This window comes from Anolis sagrei, chromosome 1, assembly GCF_037176765.1.
Source record: "Anolis sagrei isolate rAnoSag1 chromosome 1, rAnoSag1.mat, whole genome shotgun sequence".
Classification (NCBI taxonomy): Eukaryota; Metazoa; Chordata; class Lepidosauria; order Squamata; family Dactyloidae; genus Anolis; species Anolis sagrei.
Genome location: NC_090021.1, coordinates 342,643,350 through 342,660,720, shown reverse-complemented (window position 1 = coordinate 342,660,720; position 17,371 = coordinate 342,643,350). Strand labels below are relative to the sequence as shown.

Below are 17,371 nucleotides of genomic sequence, written 5' to 3'. Positions count from 1 at the left end.
GCAGCACACCAAATACCTGGGAGTCACTCTGGACCATGCCCTGACTTATTTATTTACGACATTTATATGCCACCTTCTCACCCCAAAGGGGACTCAGAGCGGCTTACAAGGTATTTAGACATACAATATATTATATTATGATCATAGTGCAATATCAGTATTAAATATTACTATATTGTACTATACCATTATATTGTATATATTTGGTGTGTGTGTGTGTGTATGGATAGATAGATAGTTTTACAATTTCTGATGACTGAAACGTACTTAAAACTTGTGTTTTATTTAAAACGTTGTGTAAAATTACCTTCAGGCTATGTGTATATGAAATGTAAACAAACCTGTGTTTTGACTTGGGTCCTGGCATCTGTAAACTTTGCATCTATGTAAATGAAGGAGGAATGATTGACAACTGGAAAATAGAGGGAGAAATGTGGGGGCCGTGACAGACTTTGTATTTCTAGGTGCAAAGATGACTGCAGATGCAGACTGTGGCCAGGAAATCAGAAGACGCTTCCTTCTTGGGAGGAGAGCAATGTCCAGTCTTGATAAAATAGTAAAGAGTAGAGACATCAGATGGGCAACCAAGATCCATTGCCTAGTCCAAGCCATGGTATTCCCTGTAGTCACCTACGGAAGTAAGAGCTGGACCTTAGGGAAGGCTGAGCGAAGGAAGATCGATGCTTTTGAGCTGTGGTGTTGGAGGAAAGTGCTGAGAGTGCCTTGGACTGCGAGAAGATCCAACCAGTCCATCCTCCAGGAAATAATGCCCGACTGCTCACTGGAGGGAAAGATACTAGAGACAAAGTGGAAGTCCTTTGGCCACATCATGAGGAGACAGGAAAGCCTAGAGAAGGGAATGATGCTGGGGAAAGTGGAAAGCAAAAGGAAGAGGGGCCGACCAAGGGCAAGATGGATGATGGCATCCTTGAAGTGACTGGACTGACCTTGAAGGAGCTGGGGGTGGTGACGGCCGACAGGGAGCTCTGGCGTGGGCTGGTCCATGAGGTCACGAAGAGTCGGAGACGACTGAACGAATGAACAACAAAATGAAGGCATTCCAAAATCATCCCCCACCCCCCAAAATTGCCATAAATTCTAAATAAATTCTGGTCCTAAGCATTTTAATAAATTCTCATGGGGAAAAGAATGACTGATGCATCTACACTAGGCATGGGAAAACCTGGGCCCTCCTGGAGTTTTGGACTCCAACTCCCACAGGAATTGTGGGAGCTGAAGTCCAAAACACCTGGAGGGAGGGCCAAAGTTTTCCCATGCCTGACCTAAAGGCACTCAGTCTGAAGCTGAACAGGGGGAGCAAGAGGGTCAATCACAGCATCAGGCTTTACCCAGCTTCTCCTGCACAAGGAGGAAGGAAAGCTTCCTAATTGTAATTAGCTACTGACAACAACAGCTAGTTGCTTGAGATTTTGCATCATCTCCCTCCTGGCAATTCCAGAAGGCCCGCGGATGATCTCAGCCGCACTTACCTCCTCAAGTAGAGAAGCAGTTCTTCAACAAACTCTTTCCATTTTTTTGGAATTCCAAAACTAAACCTCTTGATGAACGTCGATGGTATTCCTGTTTGAAACACAGGTCCTCCATTAAGTTTTGGACAAATACTGTATTACATTCCAGAGATACTTATTTCATATATGTGTTTTTTAAAATAATTTGTGGAGAGGATAACAACAGGGAGTACGTTATTTTTCTGCTTGAACTGGCCAGCATTAAATTTCCGCTCCATCTGAAACGTTCAATGAGGGAACGGTGCCCCCCTGAAGATACCTTTAGAAACCAGGCTCATATTCAGGCCTTAAATGCAAGGAGAAGTCCTGAAACACAGCCATTTAATTTTCCCATCCTTGTGTGTGCACGCGCAACAGCAGAGGATACTATACTTATTTAAATGTATTGCTTTTAAAGACCTTTTATTACTTCTAATTGTATGTTCTAAATTGTTCTCAGCATTTGCATTAGTTTTATTTGTTTTAAGGTGGATCTATCATATGTTTCAACCCTGCTGTGCCTAGTTTAATTTGTAAGCCACCTTAGAATCCTAGAATCCTTGAGTTGGAAGAGACCTGGTGGGCCATCCAGTCCAACCCCCTTCAGCCAAGATGCAGGAAAATCGCATTCAAAGCACTCCTAACAGATGGCCATCCACCATGTCAGACTATAATAATAATAATAATAATAATAATAATAATAATAATATTAATAATAATATATACTAGGAGTATTTTTTAAGTAAGGTCCGTTTTGTTGTAGACACTAGTAGTTTGCGCGCATACCGCAATGAGCGCGTGCATCATGTACCGGCATACCTCGGGAACAACTGTGCTCAGTTTCCGCTCTGTAGCTAACCTGTACGGTTCTGTTCTGTGCTTTAAAAATGTTTAAGACTATCAACTCACCCTCCGCATGTGAGGTTCGCTCGCTTCAACTGAAGCCACCAAATCGTCTGTAATCAAAGAAGGGCGACCGGAGTGGTCCTCATCATGGACATTGTCACGGCCATCTTTGAATTGTCATACCCACTTACGCACTTTGCTTTCACTCATAACAGTATCACCGTATGCTTCACAAATCCGTCGATGGATTTCTGCAGCAGGCAGGTTCCTTGCTGACAAAAACCGTCTCACTGAGCGAACCTCACATGCGGCAGGTAAGTTGATAGTCTTAAACATTTTTAAAGCACAGAACAGAACCGTACAGGTGAGCTACAGAGCGGAATCTGAGCAGTTGTTCCCGAGGCATGCCGGTACACGACGCACGCGCTCCTTGTGGTATGCGCGTGAACTACTAGTGTGTACAACAAAACGGGCCTTACTTAAAAAATACCCCTCGTAACTTTATTTTTATACCAACCATCTCCCCTAGGGGACTCAGGGCAGATTACAAGGGACAAGCCCAAAATTACAATTAAAACACACATGTAAAACACTTTAACCAATTAAAAACATCAGATAAAACAAATAACAACTTAACAGAAAGCGAGCGGAGTGCCGCAGGGTTCCGTCCTGGGCCCGGTCCTGTTCAACATCTTTATTAATGACTTAGGTGAAGGGTTAGAAGGCAGGATCATCAAGTTTGCAGACGACACCAAATTGGGAGGGATAGCCAATACTCCAGAGGACAGGAGCAGAATTCAAAACCATCTTGACAGATTGGAAAGATGGGCCAAAATGAAGTTCAACAGTGACAAATGCAAGAGACACCACTTAGGCAGAAAAAACGAAATGCAAAGATACAGAATGGGGGACAATGAGGCCTGGCTCGAGAGCAGTACGTGTGAAAAAGATCTTGGAGTCCTCGTGGGGAGGAAGGGGAACATGAGCCAACAATGTGATGTAGCGGCAAAAAAAGCCAATGGGATTTTGGCCTGCATCAAGGGGAGCATAGTGTCTAGGTCCAAAGAAGTCATACTCCCCATGCTCTATTCCGCTGTGGTGAGACCACACCTGGAATCACACTGTGTCCAATTCTGGGCACCACAATTCAAGAGAGATATTGACAAGCTGGAATGTGTCCAGAGGAGGGCGACTAAAATGATCAAGGGCCTGGAGAACAAGCCCTATGAGGAGCAGCTTAAGGAGCTGGGCATGTTTAGCCTGAAGAAGAGAAGGCTGAGAGGAGATATGATAGCCATGTATAAATATGTGAGAGGAAGCCACAGGGAGGAGGGAGCAAGCTTCCTTTCTGCTTCCCTGGAGACTAGGACGCAATGGAGCAACGGCTTCAAGCTACAAGAGAGGAAATTCCATCTGAACATGAGGAAGAACTTCCTGACTGTGAGAGATGTTCAGCAGTGGAACTCTCTGCCCCGGAGTGTAGTGGAGGCTCCTTCTTTGGAAGCTTTTAAACGGAGGCTGGATGGCCATCTGTCAGGGGTGATTTGAATGCAATATTCCTGCTTCATGGCAGAAAGGGGTTGGACTGGATGGCCCAGGAGGGCTGTTCCAACTCTTTGATTCTAGGATTCCATGAATATAAAAACAATACAGCTGAAAGAAACATAGCCAAGGTCCAGATTCAATGAGTGCAATACATTTTTACAGGAGCGCAGGAAAGTGCAACAATACGGTAAACTGGGCAGGAAATACTGTCATAACACATATTGAGGTAGAACGTATGCCAGTGTAAAGTGCGGAACTTCAAGTGGGGACAAGAAAGTTACTGGTGAGCTGCTTAGTCAAAAGCGCACTGGAACATCCAAGTTTTTAGCTGACTACGAAAGGAGGACAAGATGGGAGCCTGTGTGATCTCCCTAGGGAGGGAGTTCCAGAGCCGGGGGGCCACCACCGAGAAGGCTCTCTCCCTTGTCCCCACCAAACGTGCTTGTGACGGTGAGGGGAAGGGCCAGCAGTGCCTCCACAGGGAAGCCATTAAACTCCACAAGTACGTGGACAATTTCAACAGAAAGGAGGAAGGAATTATTTTTTTTTTAAAAAATGGCAACCAGTATTTAAAAACTCTAAAATCAGGCAGTAAATAAAGAGCAATACTAAAAAACCAGGGGAATGAATGGCACAGATTATAGGTATACATATAAATCTCTATATGCTTCAGGTCCATCCTATCTTCAAAACCCTGTCTCCTTCTATGAACCGGTGGAGGCTTTGAGATCTGCTGGGGAAGCCCTTCTCTCAATCTCATCACCATCACAGATGTGGTTGGTGGGAACCAGAGAGACGATCTTCTCAGTGGTGGCTCCCCAGATCTGGAATGCCCTACCTAGAGAATTAGATTAGCTCCAAATCTCCAAACCTTCCATTCAAGCCTAAAAACATGGCTATTTACACGGGCCTTTGACCTGAAGTAATGTACTATGTTCATGTGAAGACGTCGACCATAGAATCCTAGAATCCAAGAGTTGGAAGAGACCTCATGGGCCATCCAGTCCAACCCCATTCTGCCAAGCAGGAATACTGCATTCAAATCACCCCCTGACAGATGGCCATCCAGCCTCTGTTTAAAAGCTTCCAAAGAAGGAGCCTCCACCACACTCCGAGGCAGAGAGTTCCACTGCTGAACGGCTCTCAGTCAGGATTGTTATTCAGCATTTTAGTTCATGTTGAAGAAACCCCATGGCCCACAAGTACGACTATGTTTTAGAATTTTTAAAGTTTTAAATTTGATTGACTGACGTTGTCAATCCAGTCAAATTGTGCATTGTTTTGATAATATGTATTTTATGTGTGGCACCTCGAGTGCTTTGTGAGCCACCCCGTGTCCCTCCCTACAAATATTATTATTATTATTATTATGTTGCATTAGTTATAGTTGCCTTTTCAATATTAAGAAAAAGTGTTTGTATGGTTTTGCTTTCCTGGGGTGGGTGGTTCTATGTATTTTGTCTACAGCATTTTATATATTTCTTGATCTGTGTTTGATTGAATTAAAAACAACTGTTCCTGGTCGTACAAAGAGCTGTTCAACAGAGGAACACCCAGCCTGGGAGTCTGGTGGAAGTACAGTTTGCCCGTGCCTGCTCTAGGCCCTCCAGTGTCCCTCTTACCTTCCTTCTTCATGGTGCTTGCATTCAAATGCCCTTCCAAGACGTAGATGTTCCCAGACAGCGTTTTAACTTGCTTGTAGGCAATTCTTTCCACAATTGCATTGCTGTGCCACTCACTGTCGCGCAGGTCCCTGAAGACAAAGGAGACAAAGAAGTTCCAGACTCGCTTTCCTTTGGAGGTGAAGATCAGGGAAATAGCGCATAGCCAAATCAATGCATAGCCAAATTTATTATTTGTTTATTTTTTCACGCATTTCTACCCCGCCCTTCTCAACCCCCGAGGGGGGACTCAGGGCGGCTTACAAAAGGCACAATTCGATGCCAACAACAACAATAAGATAAAACATGTATCAAAAGCAATTATAAAACAATTTAAAAAAATCAAGTTATATATCACAATCAATAAAACCAATCTAATGTTCAATGTTCGCCAGCTCAGAATCCATAAATTCATTCCACATTGTCAAATCCTATCAATTCTAGTCATCATTGTCCTTTGTCTATCTGCCAGATTACCCAAAGGCCTGGTCCCATATCCATGTTTTTAGTTTCCTTCTGAAAGAGAGAAGGGATATCGGTGATCTGATTTCCCCGGGAAGTGAATTCCACAGGCGAGGGGCCACCACTAAGAAGGCCCTGCTCCTCGTCCCCACCAATCTTACTTGTGATAGATCAAACATCGTACATACAAAAAAGAGAAAGAAAGAAAAGGAACATGGCAGGGCTTTGCTGCTGACATCTCTGCCATGTCAAATGGTGTGTAGTAATAATAATAATCTTTATTTATACCCCGCCACCATCTCCCCAATGGGTTTGGGTCTGCCCTGCCTGGCTGCATAGTGCTGCACCCCCTTGCACCCAACAACTCTCAAGCCATGCAAGGGCCTCTGCCCCCTTTTCACGCAGCAGCCCCTCCTAGATGGTGAGAAGGTTTTGGATGGACTGCAAGGATAAGGGGGAAGCGCCCTGGGGACTTACTCACGCAAGCGTGATGCTAGCCCATGTGCGTATGGCCTATCATGATAAAAGGTCTGGAGAACAAGCCCTATGAGGAACGGCTTAAGGAGCTGGGCATGTTTAGCCTGAAGAAGAGAAGGCTGAGAGCAGATATGATAGCTATGTATAAATATGTGAGAGGAAGCCACAGGGAGGAGGGAGCAAGCTTGTTTTCTGCTTCCCTGGAGACTAGGACGCAGAACAATGGCTTCAAACTACAAGAGAGGAGATTCCATCTGAACATGAGGAAGAACTTCCTGACTGTGAGAGCCGTTCAGCAGTGGAACTCTCTGCCCCAGAGTGTGGTGGAGGCTCCTTCTTTGGAAGCTTTTAAACAGAGGCTGGATGGCCATCTGTTGGGGGTGATTTGAATGCAATATTCCTGCTTCTTGGCAGGGGGTTGGACTGGATGGCCCATGAGGTCTCTTTCAACTCTTTGATTCTAGGATTCTATGATCATATTTATTTATTTATTTACAGCTTTTATATTCCGCCCTTCTCACCCCGCAGGGGACTCAGGGCGGATTACAGTGTACACATATATTGCAAACATTCAATGCCAATTTTAACATACAACATATACAGGCATACACAGAGGCTATTTCACTTTTTCTGGCCGCCTGGGAAGCTATCGCTTTAATCGTCCATCTGCGACCCTGATGAAGCACTTCCGCATTCCGCGCATGCTTCCCCGCTGGAATGCTTTGCTGGAGTCTTCTTTATGGCCTCATAAATCAGTTAATTTAGCCTCACCACACTTTAAGGTGGTACCTTATTTTCCTCCTTGACAGATGCAACTGTCTTTCGGGTTGCAAATCTCGACAACAGGCTACACACAATTGGTTGGAAACCCACTCCAACCCGGGCTGGATTCGAACTCATGACCTTTTGGTCAGAGTGATCTTAATGCAGCTGACACTCTGGATTATATATTTGCACCTTTCAAGGAAAAGAGTCTTTCCACAGAACCAAGGGACATTTAAGGCACGCAATCAGTGGTAGATTCCACTCTCCCAAGTCACATAAAGCAAAAGCACATTTGAACCAGAGTCACACAATATCAAGAGAGTCACTTGCCTCCTTTTTCCTTCCAGGCACACAGCAGTGTTGTTGTTGATCACCTTGATTCGCCACTCACTAATATGGATCACCTGCTGTCCCTTGAAGAACAACATTAGATGATTAATTAAGGGCTACGGTTGTTTCTGTCACCAGCAGAAACAAAAGCTTGGCTAATGCCAACTTAGAACCTGGACTCCCAAGTGCAAAAGTGAATGCAATGAATTTATTTATTTACTTTATTTATATATCACTTTTCTCAGCCCTCAGGCGACTCAAAGCGGTGAATACACAACAAAAGCAATAGATCTTGTATTGCTGGGTTCAGCAGCCAGAAATCAGAGCACAATGTATGGTACCTTACAGAATCAGCTCACTTAAAACTCCATGAGGAAAATGAGGAGTGTGAGATAGTACAAAATGAGAACACTCCACGAGGACTTCCTCCAGCAGAAGCCAAAAGAGCTGGGCTGCCTCCTGCCAACAGCTTGCCAACTGTATTGTCTTTCTCACAGACATAACTCTGGATAAGCAAGAGCCCAGAATGCTCATCCTCCTGGCTGCTTTAATAATAATAATAATAATAATAATAATAATAATAATAATGGGATTTTGGCCTGCATCAAGAGGAGCCTAGTGTCTAGATCTAGGAAAGTCAGGCTCCCCATGCTCTATTCCGCTTTGGTTAGACCACACCTGGAATATTGTGTCCAATTCTGGGCACCACAATTGAAGAGAGATATTGGCAAGCTGGAATGTGTCCAGAGGAGGGCGACTAAAATGATAAAGGGTCTGGAGAACAAGCCCTATGAGGAGCGGCTTAAGGAGCTGGGCATGTTTAGCCTGAAGAAGAGAAGGCTGAGAGGAGACATGGTAGCCATGTATAAATATGTGAGAGGAAGCCACATATTGTTCCATTGCGTCCTAGTCTCCAGGGCAGCAGAAAACAAGCTTGCTCCCTCCTCCCTGTGGCTTCCTCTCATGTATTTATACATGGAAAGAATAAGAAAAGACAGTATCCTACCCCTTTCTTTCCATCACTGGCTTTATCTGCATAAGAAATTTCCAAGACAGGATTGCACACGACCCGTCCTGTCTTTTGCTTCCTTGGGATGTGGGCTCTTGGTGTAGCAAAAACAATATCACACATCTGTTGTGCTGGTGCCGGTGACCCATGTTCCAACGCTTGAGATCCCCTTGGGCCAAACATCTTGCCGGATGGGTGCACTGCCCTTCCTTCTTGGGGAAGCTTTCCAGGGGCCGCTCCTTCCAAAAGTTTGGCAGGCTCATCAGGGTAGATGCTGGTGTCCATCCCATCAGCTGCCAGGTTGAAAGTCTCTGATCCTGGCTGTACTGGCTCCACGATGAATGTGTCCACGTCAGAGGCTGCGGGGTTCACACACGCTCCATTGAGATCATTTAACTGCTGGGCTGAAGCGGGCTTCACAGCAGCTGGAGGAGAGTCAGGTTGCTTGTTTTGGCAAAGCAAAGCATCTACCACAGAAAACACAAGAACAACAGGGCCGGGCTTTAGCACAGCTGCTTAATCACCAGAAGCAATAGATCTTACTAGTTAAAAGGTTGGCAGTTCAAAGCCTGGATCAGAGCCTGACCTTCAGCCCGGATTACTGTCCACCTAAGGAGTTTGAAAACAGCCGTGAGCTGTGAGTAGAGAAATTAAGCACTAGTTAGTTGAGGGGATATTTTACAACACCATAAAAGAAATACCAGAAAATGCCAGCAATCAAAGGAAGAAGTCTGTGATCAAGGCTCTTCATCATAGAAGATGGATCGACAGCACCCCCATGTGTCCGGAATCGACCACAACCTCCAGGAGGCTGAAGTTGGGAAAAATGCCAACATATAGCTCTATCTGTTGTCTATCCTGTCTGTTTAACGGCATTGAATGTTTGTCGCGTATGCGATCTGTAATACACCTTGAGGCCCTGCTTTCCGTCCCGCCATTGTCACAGGCACGATTGGTGGGGACGAGAGACAGGGCCTTCTCGGTGATTGCTCCACAGCTATGGAACTCCCTTCCTTGTGAGATCGGGTCGGCCCCCTACTCCTGTCCTTTAGAAGGATGGTAAAAACCAAGCTTTCAGGACAGGGCAATGAAGCAACAATGGGAAAGATGACAGGGCCAATTGGATTTGATGCGGATGGCTAGGACGGTTTTAAATTGTTATTTTAAATGGTGTATTTTAATATTTAGATAAATGTTTTTAATGTTTATGTATTGTATCCAGGCATTGAATGTTTCCCTTGTATATGTTGTGCTCCGCTCTGCGTCCCCTTCGGGGTGAGAAGGGCGGAATATAAGTGTTTTAAATAAATAAATAATAATAAATATGAAGGGCAGAATATACATGCTGTAAATAAATAAATAAACAAACCCTATACAGATCTATTTCACTGGCAGGTGAGTCCCTGAAGGTGGTGCTGGGGGACACCTGTTTGAACCCCTGTCCATTGACCCGTGAGGTTCCTCAGGGCTCCGTTTTGTACCTCATCTTGTTTAATATATACATGAAACCACTGGGAGATGTCATATGGAGTTTTGTGCCACCTATATGAGGATGATACACAACTTTACGACTGTTTCCTACCAAAAGCCAACAAAGCTGTCCTGACCCTAAACCAGTGCCTGTCATTTTACTTTGAAACTCTTTTCAGAGAGAAAAAGTGGGATATAAATAATAATAATAATAATAACAATAATAACAATAATAACCCCTGACAACTCAGTGTCAGTTAACCTGCATCAACACAGCCAAATATGTTTTAACTCCCGCAGCTATTCTTGTGGCTCTAATGCAGTGGTTTCCAACATGTGGGCAGTGGTCTGCAAGAACTAAAATATGTTCCACAGCCTCACCGTTAGAGCCGTCGCAAACTCTGTTCCTGCGAGAGAAAACCTTGCTAGCATGTCCCTGACGTCACGAGACTCCGCCTCTCTCCCCGCCCCTTTCTCTGCCCCTTTCTCCATGCGAGCGTGGTTTTTCCTTTGCTAGGGCAGCATTGCCCGCATTTTCTCTCAGTTGGCAGAATTCAACTGAGAGAAAATGCGGGCAATGCTGCCCTAGCAAAGGAAAAACCACGCTCGCAAAGAGAAAGGGGCGGAGAAAGGGGCGGGGAGAGAGGCGCAGGCTCATGACGTCAGGGACTTGCTAGCAAGGTTTTCTCCAGCAGAAACCTAGTTTGCGACGGGCCTTACTACACGATTGCAACAAGAGCAACTGGTTTCACAAAACCCTTTTATAGTGCCGAGGCATATTAAATATTAAATAATTTTTGTGAACGAGCAGATGGCAATGACTGGATGGCATATGTTCTGTATCAGAAACTAGAGCTGATGTGGTCTATGCAATTTATTTATTTCTTTATTGTATTTGTATACTGCCCCTTTCAGCCTTCCGGCAACTCGAGGCGGTTTACAAGGCAAAATTAAATGCCAGAAGAACACAAGTACAATATAAAAGCGTTAACATCAATAACTTCATAACACTATAATAAAATATAATTCAATAAATACTCATTAAAACATCATGTAGTTGTTCCGTTCTTATGTCCGTTACTCAGTACTCGCAAATGCCTGCTTAAATAGCCATGTCTAAAGTTTCTTCCTAAATAATAGAAGCGAAGAAGCCGATCTGATCTCCCTAGGAAGGGCGTTCCATAGCCGAGGGGCCACCATTGAGAAGGCCCTGTCTCTCGTCCCTGCCAGCCGCGCTCGTGATGATGGCGGGACCGAGAGCAGGGCCTCTCCAGACGATCTTAAAGTCCTCGAATTCTTGAATCAGCACCCAAAAAAACCAAACTAAATTAAAGCTGACCAAAAACAGATTCGTAACCCTTTCGATATTAATGGACAGTGGTCCCTGGTCAAAGTGATCCCTGGTCAAAAAAAGCTTAGGAACCACTGCTCTAATGCAAGGAGAATATTTATTTATTTTATTTCGGGTACTTTTACCCCGCCCTTCGGACTCAGGGCGGCTTACAACCGGCACAATTCGATGGCAACAATTCAACAGATAAAATACATAACAACAATAACCACAATAGTTAAAACATTCAATTAATACAATAACAACTAAAAAGCAATCTAGTGGCCAACGTTCACCAAGTTCTAAAATCCGTAAGTCCATTCAGCATTACCCATAGTCCTTCCCAAATTCTGGTCGTCATTACCTTGTCAGTCTGCCAGATTACTCAAAGGCCTGGTCCCATATCCATATTTTCAGCTTCCTTCTAAAGGAGAGGAGGGATGTTGCTGACCTAATTTCCCCGGGGAGTGAGTTCCACAGGCGAGGGGCCACCACTGAGAAGGCTCTGTCCCTCGTCCCTACCAGCCTCACTTGTGATAGAGGCGGGGCCGAGAGCAGGGCCTGCCCAGAAGATCTTAAACTCCGAGGTGGGACATAGAAGGAGATACGTTCGGACAGGTATGTTTGATGTCCGAACTGGGTCACCGCACCGTCCCCCAACCAGAAGGAACAGAGCTCAGTAGCAGAGCGGGAACAGTAATGTGCTAAGAGAAGGGCAGAAGCATGCCCTTAGGATACTGTGAGAGAATAGGAACATGAAGTATGGCTTGTAGGACCCAGTTGAATACACCATGGCCCCTGCCACTTAACAAACAGCCTGAGACGAAAAGTCTCCAAGCCCAGATCGAAACATGGGGGGAGAAGTACCTCTTTGGACTAGTTTCTGCTGCAGCTGCTGCTTCATGCGTGAGAAGAATTTATGAGGTGATTCCAAAACCTGAGACGCTGCAACTGGGCCGCATACATTTTTATTCGTTGCAATATGACTGGGCGCTGAAAGAGAAGAAGAAAACTCAGCATGTCCTCAAATCCAGAAACAAGACTTGTAATGAACACAGTAGACTCTGTTAACCCATGGCTGCCAATGGGAGGAAGTCACAATTAAAAATAGGCCTAACTAATACCATATCCCATACTATACCACATCATACACTGCATTTAATTGATGTTAATACTGAAATAAGATACTTAAAAACAAATAAAGACAAACTGAACTTATTGTAAGAGTTTTACTGTATTATCAAAACAGCGTTGAGAATGCAGAATGCAATTTGTGTTTTTTTAAAAAATGCCAATGGCTTGATTTCTAGTTAATTGTGGGTCTGCTGTAGTTTAAGTGGCTGAGGGGGAAAGGAAAGGGCCTGAAGCTGTTAGGAATTGTGGAAGTTGGAGTCCAAAACACCTGGAAGACCGAAGTCTGCCCATGCCTGATGTAGACACACAATATAGATTAAACCATTAAACAAACTACTCTGTTAACATGCTTCAGAAGAAAGCCTTGGCAAACCACCTCAGAATATTCCTTGCCAAAGGAAACCTATGACATTGATGAGGTTGCTATAAATTGATGGGTGACTGCAAGGCTCATACAAACACATATTAAAAGGAGTACTAATTTAAACTCAACAACGCAGCACCCGTTCTCTTTGAAAACCACTCTGCATCTTTGCCTCCTAAGCTCTGAATTCTTTACAACCACAACTCGCTAGTGAGTTGATGCTCAACCTTTGTATCCTGTTTGATTTTTGGATGCATATGTGGTGCAAATATGTAAAAGATTTTTGGGGATTGGTTATAACAGAAATAGAAAAATATTATGGATATAAAAATTAGGAGTAATCCAGTAGAAATATTACTTTTAATTAAAAAAGAGGATGGGAAAGATAGGAGGGAAAAATTTAATAGACATGCTATTAACAGCAGCTAGACTATTAATTGCAAAATATTGGAAAGGGGCAATGAAAATACAGATTAATGAATGGTATAAAGAAATCTGGAAAATGGCATTGAATGATAAGCTAACATCAAACTTAAAAGTAAAAAAGGGATTATGTAAAAAATGACTTTGAAAGTATCTGGAGAAAATTTCTAGAAAAATTATTGGAAAGAGAAGATGGGAATTTATCTCCAAATGAAGAACTGATTTTTTTGGTGGGACTTTAAGAAAAGAGATGGCTCTGGAGAAGGGGAGCACAGGGGTGAATGTAAATAAAAGAGGGAAATGTATAGTATATGACTACATAACTATTTTCTCTTCTCAAATAATTTTTTTTAAAAAGGAAATGATGGATGAGGGATGTTTATAGACAGGAATGGAAGAACATACCTTTTCCCGCCTTGGCCTCCTCATGTGGCTCGTCATCCAGCGGTTCCTTTAGCTTCTCCTCTTTGGCGCTTGGTTTCTCGCCTTGCCTTCCCAAAAGGCCTGGATGTCTTGCAGGAGTGAGGATGTAGTCCGTGGTGCTGTTTGTGTGGGTGAGATTCCTTTCCAGAGGCGTGCCCTGCTGCACAGCCCGAAGAGCTGCCCTGATCTTCATGGCTGAGAAGATTTTTGACGGAGACTGAAAAGGCGGCCGCTCGCAAACCTTACTTTTGAGGAAGGTGCTCCCTGTCGGCGATATGGCTTCCTGCTTCACATCGCACAAAGTTGGCCCCTGTTCTTCAGTAACTGGCTTTATCTCGCTGAGGTCAAGAAATAATTTATCAAAAGGAGCACCAGCTATGAGAGTTGACTGGAGGGTTTTCCCCCCTTTAACCTCTTTTCTCAAGCCATTTTTTCTGCAGGGAAGAACCACTGAAGGAAAAACAGCTTCTTTGGCAACTGAAGTTCTATCCTCCCGAAATTTCCCCAAGTCTTTTAGAGGCGTGCCTCCAGGGATGATGCTGAGGGAAACGGCTTTCATCCCTCCTCTTCTACCAGAAGGAAATGGAGACAACAAAATCCCTCAAACTTTTTGCGAGGTAGCAAGTACCTTAACAAAACATGACTCTTCCATGTTGTTCCAATGGCAAAGTCTTTCAACTTGATGTCTTTTTTATTACTATGAAGAGAGGGTCATAAATTCCAGGTTTGTGCTTTCACATTTTAGCTAAAAAGAAAAATGCCGTGGTTAGTTTTGTGCTTAAGAACAAGTAACATTATTTGCATCAGACTCAAGTGACAAATACTGATTTTTATCCTAATTTTCAGGATACAAAACTCCCCACGTTGGCTGACAAGTGATCATAACAAGCTACCCATAATCTGAGGAAAGGACTGGATGGCAGACCAGGAATGCAGCAAACTTAATGTGTTAAGTTGTTAACTGTTTTTACACTGTTGCATTGAACTTTTGCTGTTCTTATTGGTTGTGAACTGCTGTGAGTCGCCTTTGGGCTGATGTTTCGCCTGCATCTATGGAAAGCATCCTCAGAGGTAGTGAGGTCTGTTGGAAATAGGGAAATGGGTTTATATATCTGTGGAATGACTGGGGTGGGGCAAAGAGCTCTTCTCTGCTGAAGCTAGGTGTGAATGTTTCAGCTGACCACCTTCATTAGCATTTGAAGGCCTGGCTGAGCCTGGGAAAATGTTCTGTTGAGAGGTGTTAAGAGGTGTTACCTCTGCAGGAGTCTACCGTGTACCATGCAGCTGTGGACAAGTCTACATAGGATCCACCAAACGTAGCAGCATTGCCCAAACACGCATCAAGGAACATGAAAGGCACTGCAGACTACTCCAACCAGAGAAGTCAGCCATAGCAGAGCACCTGATGAACCAGCCTGGACAGAGCACCTGATGAACCAGGAGTATGTCACAGCAAACGAGATCTATATGCTGAATTTCTTATCACAGAATCACAAGTCGAACACTTCCCAAGCGGGTTGTTGTAGGTTTTTTCGGGCTATATGACCATGGTCTAGAGGCATTTTCTCCTGATGTTTTGCCTGCATCGATGGCAAGCATCCTCAGAGGTAGTGAGGTCTGTTGGAAATAGGAAAAAAGGGTTTATATATCTGTGGAAAGACCAGGGTGGGACAAAGGACTCTTGTCTGCTGGAGCTAGGTGTGATTGTTTCAATTGACCACCTTGATTAGCATTTGATGGCCTGGCAGTGCCTGGAGCAGTATTTTGTTGAGAGGTGATTAGATGTCCTTGTTTGTTTCCTCTCTGTTGTTGTGCTGTGTTAGCACATTATTTGAGAACACAGCATATTATTTGAGAACACAGAAATGCTGGACCACTCTCACAACCACCATGTCAGACTACACAGAGAAGCCATTGAAATACACAAGCATGTGGACAATTTCAACAGAAAGGAAGAAACCATGGAAATGAACAAAATCTGGCTACCAGTATTAAAAAAAACTCTAAAATTGCAACAGCAAAACAGCAGAGAGGAAACAACCAGGCACATCTTAACACCTCTCAACAAAAGATTTTCCCAGGCTCAGGCAGGCCTTCAAATGCTAATGAAGGTGGTCAGCTGAAACATTCACACCTAGCTCCAGCAGAGAAGAGTTCTTTGTCCCACCCTGGTCATTCCACAGATATATAAACCCATTTTTCCTCGTTCCAACAGACCTCATTACCTCTGAGGATGCTTGCCATAGATGCAGGCGAAACGTCAGGAGAGAATGCCACTAGACCATGGCCATATAGCCCGAAAAAACCCACAAGAACCTAGTGATTCCAGCCATGAAAGCCTTCGACAATACATTGACTCAATAATAATAATAATAATAATAATTACTACTACTATTGTGTCTCTTCGTATCCATTCTCACCTTCAGCGGCTTCTTCTCCTCACAGACTAACCGCCGTTACGTTTGAATCTCCCCCGCGTAGCCTCCGCCGACGCTGATTGGTCGGAAAGCCGGAAGTGACGCCATCACGTCGTCGGCGACGGAAATGCCTCTGTCGGCCATTTTGGAGACGGGCAAAAAGAAGACATAGGCCAAGAGAAACTTGTCAGGCCTTTCGCTTCCAGTCATGAAGACACCAGTTAATGCTACTGCGGGCGGGGGGGGGGGACGGGACTACGTAATCTGTATTAAACGAAATGCCTCTAAAAGAGGAAGAAAGGCCTCTGAGGAGATATTCCCAGTGCGCATGCGCAGTACACTTCTTTCGCTGCTGAGCGTCTTGCAGCAGTTCTAGCGCATGCGCACATCCAAGTCTCATTCTCGCCTGGAAAGATCCCAGTGCGCATGCGTAGTTGCCTCTCTTCGCTGCTGAGCCTCTGACTGTATTGAGCAGTGCCTGAGTTTAGCGCATGCGCACATCCAAGCCTCTCATTCTCTCCTGGAAGGATCCCAGTGCGCATGCGTAGTTGTCTCTCTTCGGTGTCGAGCCTCTGACCGTATTGAGCGGGGCCTGGGTTTAGCGCATGCGCACATCCAAGCTTCTCATTCTCGCCTGGAAGGATCCCAGTGCGCTTGCGTAATTGCCTCCCTTCGTTGTGTAGCCTCTGACTGTATTGAGCGGGGCCTGGGTTTAGCGCATGCGCACATCCAAGCTTCTCATTCTCGCCTGGAAGGATCCCAGTGCGCTTGCGTAATTGCCTCCCTTCGTTGTCTAGCCTCTGACTGTATTGAGCGGTGCCTGGATTTAGCGCATGCGCACATCTAAGCCTCTCCATCTCTTCCCACGTTCTGGGAAGTGTCCCGGTTTCTTTCTTTCTTTCTCCCTTTGCGCTCAGCTTTCATTCATTGCTGTGCAAAAGAAGTGGAGAGGAAGAAGGAGAACACACATTGCAGATACTGTGTATCAAAGAACCTTAAAGCTATGTATATGTTATCTGTTATGTAAAACTTTAATGAATATTTGGTCTAGCATTTGATGGCCTGGCAGTGCATGGGGCAATCTTTCGTTGAGAGGTGATTAGATGTCCTTGTTTGTTTCCTTGTGCTGCTCTAATTTTAGAGTTTTTTTAATACTGGTAGCCAGATTGTGTTCATTTTCATGGCTTCCTCCTTTCCGTTGAAATTG

The 17,371-nt window shown here is 44.5% G+C and overlaps 1 protein-coding gene across 2 annotated transcripts in view; it reads right to left on the bottom strand.

Moving 5' to 3' along the window:
• MIS18BP1 (MIS18 binding protein 1) overlaps nucleotides 1-16,330 on the bottom strand; it is a 49,269-nt gene extending 32,939 nt beyond the window's left edge. Inside the window, exons 1-7 of one of the 2 annotated variants that reach the window (XM_067463151.1) lie at nucleotides 16,134-16,330; nucleotides 13,730-14,492; nucleotides 12,271-12,396; nucleotides 8,601-9,070; nucleotides 7,595-7,677; nucleotides 5,522-5,652; nucleotides 1,491-1,581 (exon numbers count right to left, since the gene is read on the bottom strand). In XM_067463151.1, coding sequence (XP_067319252.1) covers nucleotides 1,491-1,581; nucleotides 5,522-5,652; nucleotides 7,595-7,677; nucleotides 8,601-9,070; nucleotides 12,271-12,396; nucleotides 13,730-14,306 — 1,478 coding nt within the window. In that variant the 5' untranslated portion in view covers nucleotides 14,307-14,492; nucleotides 16,134-16,330. The remainder of the gene's footprint in view (nucleotides 1-1,490; nucleotides 1,582-5,521; nucleotides 5,653-7,594; nucleotides 7,678-8,600; nucleotides 9,071-12,270; nucleotides 12,397-13,729; nucleotides 14,493-16,133) is intronic. The other variant, XM_060755122.2, reaches the window with a different exon arrangement.
• Between the last annotated feature and the right edge of the window lie 1,041 nt (nucleotides 16,331-17,371).